This window comes from Bubalus kerabau, chromosome 10, assembly GCF_029407905.1.
Source record: "Bubalus kerabau isolate K-KA32 ecotype Philippines breed swamp buffalo chromosome 10, PCC_UOA_SB_1v2, whole genome shotgun sequence".
NCBI classification, from domain to species: Eukaryota; Metazoa; Chordata; class Mammalia; order Artiodactyla; family Bovidae; genus Bubalus; species Bubalus kerabau.
Window position 1 is genome coordinate 77910989 of NC_073633.1, and position 12792 is coordinate 77923780.

At 36.7% G+C, this 12792-nt stretch overlaps 1 protein-coding gene across 5 annotated transcripts in view; it reads left to right on the top strand.

The window, feature by feature from the left end:
• MNAT1 (MNAT1 component of CDK activating kinase) overlaps window positions 1-12792 on the top strand; it is a 211384-nt gene that overhangs the window by 64060 nt on the left and 134532 nt on the right. For all 5 annotated transcript variants that reach the window (XR_008699570.1, XM_055538254.1, XM_055538256.1 and 2 more), the window contains exon 4: window positions 7439-7542. Coding sequence is in view for 4 of the 5 variants with exons in the window: in XM_055538254.1 (XP_055394229.1) it covers window positions 7439-7542 (104 nt within the window). In the remaining variant the exon portion in view is untranslated. The remainder of the gene's footprint in view (window positions 1-7438; window positions 7543-12792) is intronic.

A 12792-nucleotide genomic window follows, 5' to 3' on the forward strand; every position in this document is an offset into this window, starting at 1 on the left:
ATGGGAAATAGATGGGGAAACAGTGGAAACAGTGTCAGACTTTATTTTTTTGGGATCCAAAATCACTGCAGATGGTGACTGCAGCCATGAAATTAAAAGTCGCTTACTCCTTGGAAGGAAAGTTATGACCAACCTAGATAGCATATTGAAAGCAGAGACATTACTTTGCCAACAAAGGTTCATCTAGTCAAGGCTATGGTTTTTCCTGTGGTCATGTATGGATGTGAGAGTTGGACTGTGAAGAAGGCTGAGCGCCGAAGAATTGATGCTTTTGAACTGTGGTGTTGGAGAAGACTCTTGAGAGTCCCTTGGACTGCAAGGAGATCCAACCAGTCCATTCTAAAGGAGATCAGTCCTGGGTGCTCTTTGGAAGGAATGATGCTAAAGCTGAAACTCCAGTACTTTGGCCACCTCATGCGAAGAGTTGACTCATTGGAAAAGACTTTGATGCTGGGAGGGATTGGGGGCAGGAGGAGAAGGGGACAACAGAGGATGAGATGGCTGGATGGCATCACTGACTTGATGGACGTGAGTCTGAGTGAACTCCGGGAGTTGGTGATGGACAGGGAGGCCTGGCATGCTGTGATTCATGGGGTCGCAAAGAGTTGGACACGACTGAGTGACTGAAGTGAACTGAATTGAACTTCTTGTCAGAAGTGAGTTAAGAAAGTGTAGGCTAGGATGAATTGCAGTATTCTTACCTTGAGCAGTTGTATGGTATTAATCTAGAAAATAAAAATGGAAGAAGTGGCATTATTTTTTTACTGTTTTGTTCCGTGGAGAGTATGGAAACGAGGAAAAGACCAGTTTCTGCCCTTTTAAGTTTTGTTAGGGTGTGACTCCCACCACTTTCTTAAGTGTCATTGTTCTGATTGTTATGGTATAAATAAAAGTTTTTTTTTTTAGACTTCCTTTTAAAATCTTGTTTCAGTAGCTGTTTATTTTGTGTCATTCATTCTGTTAAAGATGATTAGTTAGATGTTTGTTATATCTGTATTTGCTATCTCTGTGTTAATCAAAAGCATAGTTTTCACAACTCTCGGGATAGGTATTTTAATCTGTTTTGCATTTGGAGAGGAGGCACAGAGGGTTTAACTGTTGTTCTGGAGATCACATTGCTAATATATAATGTAGCCAGACTTTGAACATAGGTTTTCCTAACTTACAGAGCCCATCAAAGTACTTCGTAGTCTCAGAGACTAGTTAATAGCCTGAGTCTAGAATATTGAGTGTTGATTAGTATAGAAGAATTGGAGAAGACAAAAATCTATATATTGGTGCTATAATTTTGAAGGATCTTAAGGAAGTTTGGTAGGAAGGAAGATAGGAAGGTGTCATTTAGGTTAGAGTGAAAAGAATAAAGTTGGTAGGATGGCTAAGGAGTCAGTGTTTGAGGATTTATAAATTAGGGATCAGTCACTGGTATAGAAATTCATTATGAACCCTTTGAATATCATGAATATAAAAAGTTTAGAACACTATAATTTTGAGTAGTGGCATAAAAAATTACAATAGAAGGGGGCACATATGAAGATGGACTTTCTTATAGCTTTGACAATGGGCCCTTTTCTGTGGTTATGACAATCTAAACATAAAAATTCTTGTTCCTTTTGGCCTCAGGATTGTCTCAAAGGTTTGTCCTTAGTCTCATAATAAATATATTATTCTTTTGGTTTAGGGTATTTTTGTTTTAAAAGGGTGAGAATGTCCTAAGGGCTTTAATTATGAATTCTGGATGTCAAAAAGACTGCAGAGTTGCACTTAAATAACATTAAATCTTTCAGAAAATACAGTAGGTTTTTTGTTGGCTTTTAATACTTGACTAAAGACAGGTCAACATATGAGCTAAGCCAGTAACCAGGATAGATAAAAGACCAAATAATTGTTACAGAAAATTCTTTTCTTCTAAGCTCTTATACCCATCTGCTTCATTGTATCATGAATGAGACTCGCTTCATCTGATGTTTTTAAAATTGTAATCCACTTTTAGTGTTTTTCTCTTTTTGTTTTTTAAAGGAAGAGATTTGTATTACTTATGATTATGGTTTGCATCTATTATATTGTTATTACCTTTGCTTTCCAAATTAAAAAAATGAAATAAACAAATTGGTTATTTGCATTTCATTAAAATTCATAAAATTTTTAATAAGCATAAAATAGAAATTATCTATAACAGATCAGTTTCACTTATAATTTAACTTTACTGTTTCTAATTTCTATTTAATGAGAAGTTTTTTTAGCACATTATCTAGCTTAGCGATAAATTGTAACTTTTTTTAATTGCTCTAAACATTTTAATAAAGTTCAACATAGGATATCAATTTGATTAACTTTACTTGTCAGTAGATTCATACCATAAGAAACAAAGATTATTTTTTCCCTATAGTTTCTCATTTGCTTACTTTGCCTTTCTAAATAATTCAATTTTGTAATTATAAAGGTCATTTAAATTCAATCTGTGTTTATAAAGATAATTATATATATTAGCATTTTGATTTCTTTGTTATTTTAGTGTTTTGGAGATATGATTGATATGCAATATTATATTAGTTTCAGGTGTATAGCTTAGTGATTCCATATTTTTATGTATTATGAAGTGATCATTGCAATAAGACCACTTACCATCCATTACTATAGAAAGTAATTACAGTATTATTGACAATACCCACTCCAGTACTGTTGCCTGGAAAACCCCCTGGATGGAGGAGCATGGTAGGCTACAGTCCATGGGGTTGCAAAGAGTCAGACACGACTGAGCAACTTCACTTCACTGACTATGTTCCCTATGTACATTACATCCCTGTGACATATAACTTATTTTAAACTGAAGTTTGTACTTCTTTATCCACTTTACCTGTTTCGTCTATCCCTCCCATACCCGTATTGGTTTATTTTTTTCCTCTTGTAATAATTCAGCAAGCATTTCTTGAGCTCTTACCAGATGTTTCTTTTTTTCATAGACTTTATTTTTTAGAGCAGTTTTAGATTCACAGAAAAATTAAATGAAACGTGCAGAGAGTTCCCTTATACCCCTTGTACCTCACATACACACAGACTCCCCCACTATCTGCATACCTACCTGAATGATAAATCTATTATAATCAATGAACCTACATTAATATTGTCATATCCCAAGGTCCATAGTTTACATTAAGGTTTACTCTTGATGTTGTACTTTTTCTGGGTTTGGATATATATAATGGCATGTATCCTCCATTATAGTATTGTACAGAATAGCTTTAGTACCCTGAAACTCCTCTGTGTTCTGCTTATTTGTCCCTTCTTCCCCTCAGTCCTTGGCAACCACAGATCTTTTTACTGTCTCTGTAGTTTTGCTTTTTTAGGGTGTCAGTTGAAATCATACAGTGTGTAGCCTTATCAGTTGCCTTAGTAATACACATTTAAGTTTCCTCTATGTCTTTTCATGGTTTGATGTGCTGTGCTCAGTTGTGTCTGACTCTTTGTGACCCCATGGACTGTAGCCCGCCAGATTCCTCTGTCCATGGGATTTTCCAGGCAAAAATACTGGAGTGGATTGCCATTCCTCCTCTGGGGGATCTTCCTGACCCAGAGATTGAACCTGCATCTCTGGCATCTGCATTGGCAGGCAGATTCTTTACCACTGCACCACCTGGGCTAACCCTTTGATAGTTTATTATTATTTGGTGCTTAATAATATCTCATTGTCTGGGTATACTCTAGTTTATTTATCTACTCAGACTACTGAAGGACATCTTGGTTTTTTCAGCAATGATGAATAAAGCTGCTGTAAACATTCATAAGCAGGATTTTGTGTGGACATGGTTTTTAACTCCTTTGGATAAATATCAAGGAGTGCAGTTGCAGGATTGTATGATAAGAGTATGTTTCATTCTGTAAGAAACTCTCAAATTGCTTTCCAAAGTGCTATGCCATTTTGCATTCCCACTGCAGTGTATGAGTGTTCCTGTTGCTCCACATCCTTGTCAGCATTTGATGTCATCATGTAGGAGCATGGATTAAAGCAGATTATTTAGGGTTGATCAAACCTGCTTATAGGTCAAGCTAGAGGAAGCAGTTGTAAGTAATTGGAGAAGGGATCTAAGGGCTAATAACAGAAGCATAAAGATTAGAGAAATCCAAGGGGGATCTGAATTGAATTATGGAATAGGAGAGACAGTGATGAAGACCCTTCTTTAGATGAGCTTATATTAACACTGAAAGGGCTATGGCAGTGGGCGGTACTTTAAAATATGAGTTTATATTCATATAAATGAAAAACATTTTTTGTCCAGAGAGTTATAATAACCTTTAAATTTACGTATATAAACTTAAAAGGGAGTTCAGTTCAGTCACTCAGTCGTTTCTGACTCTTTGTGACCCCATGAATTTCAGCACGCCAGGCCTCCCTGTCCATCACCAACTCCTGGAGTTCACTCAAACTCACGTCCATTGAGTTGATGATGCCATCCAGCCATCTCATCCTCTGTCTTCCCCTTCTCCTCCTGCCCCCAATCCCTCCCAGCATCATAGTCTTTTCCAATAAGTCAACTCTTCGCATGAGGTGGCCAAAGTACTGGAGTTTCAGCTTTAGCATCATTCCTTCCAAAGAGCACCCAGGACTGATCTCCTTCAGAATGGACTGGTTGGATCTCTTTGCAGTCCAAGGGACTCTCAAGAGTCTTCTCCAACACCACAGTTCAAAAGCATCAATTCTTCGGCGCTCAGCCTTCTTCACAGTCCAACTCTCACATCCATACATGACTACTGGAAAAACCATAGCCTTGACTAGATGGACCTTTGTTGGCAAAGTAATGTCTCTGCTTTCAATATGCTATCTAGGTTGGTCATAACTTTCCTTCCAAGGGGTAAGAGTCTTTTAAATTCATGGCTTCAATCAACATCTGCAGTGATTCTGGAGCCTCCAGATATAAAGTCTGGCACTGTTTCCACTGTTTCCCCATCTATTTCCCATGAAGTGATGGGACTGGATGCCATGATCTTCGTTTTCTGAATGTTGAGCTTTAAGCCAACTTTTTCACTCTCCACTTTCACTTTCATCAAGAGACCTTTTAGTTCCTCTTCACTTTCTACCGTAAGGGTGGTGTCATCTGCATATCTGAGGTTATTGATATTTCTCCCCGCAATCTTGATTCCAGCTTGTGCTTCTTCCAGCCCAGCGTTTCTCATGATGTACTCTGCATATAAGTTAAATAAGCAGGGTGACAATATACAGCCTTGACGTACTCCTTTTCCTATTTGGAACCAGTCTGTTGTTCCATGTCCAGTTCTACCTGTTGCTTCCTGACCTGCATACAGATTCTCAGGAGGCAGGTCAGGTGGTCTGGTATTCCCATCTCTTTCAGAATTTCCCACAGTTTATTGTGATCCACACAGTCAAAGGCTTTGGCATAGTCAATAAAGCAGAAATAGATGTTTTTCTGGAACTCTCTTGCTTTTTCCGTGATCCAGAAGGGAGTTAGGCATTTATAATTAAAATCACTTTGGATTAGAATTATAAAAAGATAGTTCTAACTTACTGAAAGTTTATCTCCTTTCTGAACATGTTTCAGTGGCTTCTCTTACTCAGCTATTTCAGTCTTCGGTTTTGGAGCCAGATTATCCTTTACCTTCCCTGTTAGGTTTCAACTCATGTATTTCATACTTTTCCAGATCTAGAGTATATGGGAAATGCTTCAGTCTTAGGTCTAGCTATGTTGAAGATTAGAATAAAACCTGTTTTTGTTGGATAATATTTTTTATTCCTTTGGATAGTTTTTCTGTTTCTGGAGCTTAGATTCTTTTCAGTATTGATTCTGACTAGTGCAGTAGATTTCAGACTTACTTTTTTTTAAATAAAAAATTTAAGCACCAGAAACTATAAAACTCCTAGAGGAGAACATAGGCAAAACACTCTCTGACATACATCACAGCAGGATCCTCTATGACCCACCTCCCAGAATATTGGAAATAAAAGCAAAAATAAACAAATGGGACCTAATTAACCTTAAAAGCTTCTGCACATCAAAGGAAACTATTAGCAAGGTGAAAAGACAGCCTTCAGAATGGGAGAAGATAATAGCAAATGAAGCAACTGACAAACAACTAATCTTGAGAATATACAAGCAACTCCTACAGCTCAACTCCAGAAAAATAAATGACCCAATCAAAAAATGGGCCAAAGAACTAAATAGACATTTCTCCAAAGAAAACATACAGATGGCTAACAAACACATGAAAAGATGCTCAACATCACTCATTATCAGAGAAATGCAAATCAAAACCACTATGAGGTACCATTTCACGCCAGTCAGAATGGCTGCGATCCAAAAGTCTACAAGCAATAAATGCTGGAGAGGGTGTGGAGAAAAGGGAACCCTCTTACACTGTTGGTGGGAATGCAAACTAGTACAGCCACTATGGAGAACAGTGTGGAGATTCCTTAAAAAACTGAAATAGACCTGCCTTATGATCCAGCAATCCCACTGCTGGGCATACACACTGAGGAAACTAGAAGGGAAAGAGACACGTGTACCCCAGTGTTCATCGCAGCACTGTTTATAATAGCCAGGACATGGAAGCAACCTAGATGTCCATCAGCAGATGAATGGATAAGAAAGCTGTGGTACATATACACAATGGAGTATTACTCAGCCATTAAAAAGAATACATTTGAATCAGTTCTAATGAGGTGGATGAAACTGGAGCCTATTATACAGAGTGAAGTAAGCCAGAAAGAAAAACACCAATACAGTATACTAACGCATATATATGGAATTTAGAAAGATGGTAACAATAACCCTGTGTACGAGACAGCAAAAGAGACACTGATGTATAGAACAGTCTTATGGACTCTGAGAGAGAGGGAGAGGGTGGGAAGATTTGGGAGAATGGCATTGAAACATGTAAAATATCATGTATGAAATGAGTTGCCAGTCCAGGTTCGATGCACGATACTGGATGCTTGGGGCTGGTGCACTGGGACGACCCAGAGGGATGGAATGGGGAGGGAGGAGGGAGGAGGGTTCAGGATAGGGAACACATGTATATCTGTGGCGGATTCATTTTGATATTTGGCAAAACTAATACAATTATGTAAAGTTTAAAAATAAAATTAAAAAAAAATTTAAGCAATCTTTTTTTATACTTTTAAAGTTAAAATGGGCAATGTAAAATTCACATCCAATGTGACTGTGGCAAGCACACATATTAGATTTTTTGAGGTTATTTAGATCTGTAGGTAGTCTGTGTGACAGTGTTTCCTTATATTTGGTTCAGAAAATCATAGTTGCTGAACTAGATTCTATAAAGTAGGTGGTCAGTAAAAAGACACAAATGGGGCGGTAAGGAATGAAAACCTGATGAATTAAGAAATCATTGTGATGAATATTTGATTTTTATTATCTTTGCAAGATGTATGTTGAAACTATTTCATGTCACTGTTTCTTTTCTCGTGCAGTTTTCAATTTGACCAACAATGTGGATTTGGACAATACCAAAAAGAAAATGGAGATATACCAAAAGGAAAACAAAGATGTCATTCAGAAAAATAAGTTAAAGCTGGTTGGTGCCAAGTATTTTCTTCTTCTTTTGTATTAGAAACTAATGCTTCCCCATGATCCTTTAAAAAGCTTTTTCTAAACCTAGTCATATTTACAAAGAATTTAGCTGAAAATAAGGCCAGAAATACTAGTATATTTATATATGCATATAGGTATGAGGCGCACATTACTATAGCAAAAACAGTTTTGATGGCATTATTAAAATATATTCTGTAAAGGAAAAATAATTGTATGCATGCAGAGATTTAAATATCTAACTTACACAGTTTAGCTATCATTTCTTCAGTATAGCTTGGGTTTCTAGTTTTGGGGAAAGCAGAGGTAATTGTTTTTAAGGTGCTCTTCCAGGAATTTGTAATCATTGGTAAAAATGATATAGATATGTTTGGATTACATAGCTTCAATGTTTGGATTACATAGCTTGTATTTTTGTCATGTACTTAGATTTACTTGTTATAGTCTTTAAGTGTTTCATTAAGGCACTTGTTTCCTACAATAAAACTCTTGAGGAATTGACATTCTATTCTGTTCCTATCCAGCCTGGCTTCCTTAGAAAGGTGTCTCATTTCCGAGAGCATCAGTATGCCATAAAAATTACTCACTTTCCCCAGTAGCCTTCTCTGGGTACATCAGAAGATACATGCACAATAGGTATGCCCAGGTGACTTGTTGCATTAACTCTGTTTAACTTAATAAGGTTGTTCTTTCAAGTGAGTGCTTTTTTCATTTATAGTTTTAAGCTACCAAATAATATTGAGAGTTTAAATGAACGAATGATCTAATTTTAGGCTGGTTATATTATTTTAAAGTAGGCATTTCTAATTAACAAAAACTTTATAATGATAAGTTATTGAATACAATTGACCCTTGAACAACACGGGTTTGAACTGTGTAGGTCCACTTAACACCTGGATTATTTTCAATAGTGAATACTAGTATACCACATGTTGAGATTGAATCCTTGGTTGCAGAACCTCAGACACAGAGGGAACCACTGATAAGGAGTGCAGACTAAACTATACATGAATTTTCAACTGTGCCGAGGACCAGCATCCGTAATACCTCATGTTCTATAATGATCAACTTGTACTTTGTTTAATGCATGTTACAGTGACTACATTTATTCTTCATGTTAGCGTTTAGCACCTGGATCTGTTATAACTAAGTGTTTTGGTCAGTAATTCATTATCATTTATTAATGGATCATTCTATGATGAGCATTTTATTAGTGATATGTAGCTATTTGGTGTTGGCATAAATACAGACGTAGGACCATTTTCTAAGATGGTGCAAGTTCATGTATATCAGTAACTACAGTGTCTTTGAGTAGAGCCCAGTTCTGAAGTGGCCCAAGGAATGTGGACTATATGAATGATGTATTTACTATCCTGAGGTAGCAACTTGCCTTTAATGTCTTTGTGAATGTTGAAGTCTCACTGTTCCAAAAACATCAGAATTGTTTCAAAAAAGGGGAAAAAGCTCAATCTCTTGGATAGTTAGGCACATAAGATGACTCATTTCTGACAGAGAAACTATTACTGAGTTTACTGTGGAAGCTGAAGCTGCAACACTTTGGCCAGCTGCTGTAAAGAGCCGACTCATTGGAAAAGACCTTGATGCTGGAAAAGATTGAGGGCAGAAGGAGAAGCGGGTGACAAAGGATGAGGCGGTTGCATGTCATCATCTACTCAATGGACATGAGTTTGAGCAAACTCTGGGAGATCATGAAGGACAGGGAAGCCTGGCATGCTGCAGACCATGGAGTTGCGAAGAGTCAGACATGACTTAGTGACTGAACAACAGCAGCAGCAGCAGCTACAACAAAAACAACATACATTTCAAAATGATCACCATTATAAGTCAAGTTACCATTATGATTGTATGGTTACCATCATGATACAAAAATTCTGTATTCTTGTTGACTATATTCCCCCACACTGTGCATTTCGTACCTGTGACTTATTTATTTTGTAAATGGAAGTTCATACTTAATCTTTCTCACCTATTTCTTTCATTCCCCGTCCTCCTTCCCCCCAGAAACCTCCTGTTTGTTCTCTGTATCTATGACTGTTTTGTTATTTTTGGTTACTTGTTTTGTTTTTTCTATTCCAAATGTAAGTGAAATCATACAGTATTTGTCTTCAGTCCAAATGGCAAGATTTCATTCTTTTTTTTTAATGGCTGAGTAGTATTTGATTTTATATATTACATCTTTTTTATCCATTCTTCTGTTGATGGGTACTCAAGGTGCTTCCGTTATCTTGGCTTATTTAAATAATGCAGAAATGAATGTTGAGGTGCATATATCTTTTCAAATTAGTGTTTTGCTTTCCTTTGGATAAGAACCCAGAATTGCTTGATTGTATTGTAGTTCTATTTCTGATTTTTTGAGGAACCTTCTTATTTTCCATAGTACCTGCACCAGTTTACATTCCTAGGGTCCCCTTTTCTCCACATCCTTTCCAACATTTGTTATTTGTTTTCTTTTTGCTGGTGACCATTCTGACAGATGTGAGGTGATATCTCATTGTGGTATTCATTTGCATTTCCCTGATGATTCGTGATATTAAGCATTTTTTCCTATGCCTTTAGGCCATCTGTTTGTCCTCTGGAAAAATGTCTGTTCAGGTTCTTTGCCCATTTTTTAATCAGGTTATTTGTTTTTTTGATGTTGAGTTCTATGAATTCTTTGTATATTTTGGACATTAACCTCTTACCAGATTTATTCTTTGCTACCCATGCTACCTGTTTGACATGGCTAGATGTCAAAGAGCATACTACCCATGTTGTCTTGTAAGAGTTTTATGGTTTCAGGTCTTACACTTAAGTCTTAAATAATCCCTTTTGAGTTTATTTTTGTTGATGGTGTGAGAAAGTAGTCCTGTTTAATTCTTTCACGTGTAGCTGTCTAGTTTTTCCAACACCATTTACTGAAGAGGCTGTCTTTTTTCTTGTTGTATGTTCTTGCTTCCTTTGTCATGGATTAATTGCCCATATAAGTGGGTTTACTTCTGGGCTCTCTGTTCTGTTCCACATTGATCTCTGTGTCTGTTTTTGTACTAGTAGTTTGTTTTCTTGAAGACTGTGTCTTCGTATTGTAGTTTGAAATCAGGTAGTATGATACTTTGGAGAAGGCAGTGGCACCCCACTCCAGTACTCTTGCCTGGAAAATCCCATGGACGGAGGAGCCTGGTAGCCTGCAGTCCATGGGGTCGCTAAGAGTCGGATACGACTGAGCATCTTCACTTTCACTTTTCACTTTCCTGCATTGGAGAGGGAAATGGCAGCCCACTCCAATGTTCTTGCCTGGAGAATCCCAGGGATCGGGGAGCCTGGTGGGCTGCCATCTGTGGGGTTGCACAGAATCGGACATGACTGAAGCAACTAAGCAGCAAGCAGTATGATACTTTGAACTTTGTTATTCTTTTTCAAGATTGTTTTGACTATTCAAGGTCTTTTATGTTGCCATACACACAAAAAATTATTTGTTCTAGTTCTGTGAAAAATGTGGTTGATATTTTGATAGGGATTGCACTGAATTTCACAACACTGAATTGTGTTGGGGTAGTATGGCCATTTTAAAACTGTTAATTCTTCATGAGCACAGTAGATCTTTCCATATGTTTGTGTTGTCTTCAGTTTCTTTTGTCAGTGTCTTACAGTTTTCTCTTTATAGGTCTTTTACTTCCTTAGATTACTTCCCAGGTATTTTATTCTTTTTGATGCAGGTGTAAATGAGATTCTTTTCTCTTTCTGATAGTTTGTTGTTAGTGTATAGAAATGCAGCAGATTTTTATAGATTAATTTTGTATACTGCAAGTTTACTGAATTCATCGGTGAGTTCTAATAGGTTTTTTGTTGGCATGTTTAGAATTTTGTATATATAGTATCATGCCATCTTCAAACATTGACAGTTTTTCTTCTTCCTTTCCAATTGGAATTCTTTTTCTTTTTTTTGTTTGATTGCTGTGGCTAGGACTTCCAATACAATACTTCCAATACTTTATTTTTTAATAAAAATGGCAAGAGTGAGCATCCTTGTTTTGTTCCTGATCTTAGAGGAAGTGCTTTCAGCTTTTCACTGTTGAGCATAATATTAGTTATGGGCTTGTCATATTTGGCCTTTATTGTTTTATGTTCATTCTGTGCCTACTTTGTTTAGCGTTTTATCATAAATGAATGTTGAATTTTATCAAAATCCCTTTTTACATCTACTGAGATTACAATATGCTTTTTATTTTTCAATTTATAAATGTGGTGTGTCACATTGATTGATTTGTGGGTATTGAACCATCCTTGCATTCTTGGGGTATAAATCCTACATGATTATGGTATATGATCCTTTTAATGTATTGTTGAATTTGGTTTTGCTAATATTTTGTTGAAGAGTTTTGCATCTATGTTCATCATAACTAACCTTTTTCATCTTCACTCACTTACCTATTTCTCCTATTATGTTCTTTATCTAAGTGTTCAAGCCATATCTGGATAGTCTTTATATACTGTTTTTTAAAAAACTTTATTAGAAATTGAAGCATAATTGTTTTACAGTGTGCTGGTTTCTGCTGTATAATAATGAGTCATAATTGGATAGAGTGTATATGTCAATGCTACTTTCTCAATTTGTTATACTAAATATATGATAATTGTTTTTCTCTTTCTGACTTACTGCACTCTATATTGTAGGCTCTAGCTTCATCCACCTCATTAGAACTGACTCAAATTTGTTGCTTTTTATGGCTGAGTAATATTCCATTGTATATATGTACCACATTTTCTTTATCCTTTCATCTGTTGATGCACATCTGGCTTGCTTCCAAGTCCTGACTATTATAAATAGTGCTGCCATGAACATTGTGGGTATATGTGTCTTTTTGAATTGTGGTTTTCTCAGGTTATATGCCCAGTAGTGGAATTGCTGGGTCATATGGTAGTTTTATTCTTAGTTTTTTAAGGAATTTCCATACTGTTCTCCATAGTGGCTGTATCAATTTACATTTCCACTAACAGTGCAGTAGGGTTCTCTTTTTTCCACATCTTCATTGTTTGTAGTTTTTTGATGATGGCCATTCTGATTGGTGTGGCTTCCCTGGTAGCTCAGTTAGTAAAGAGTCTGCCTGCAATGTGGGAGACTTGGGTTCAGTCTCTGGATTGGGAACATCTCCTGGAGAAGGAAATGGCTACCCACTCCAGTATTCTTGCCTGGAGAATGCTATGGACAGAGAAGCCTGGTGGGCTACAGTTCATGGCG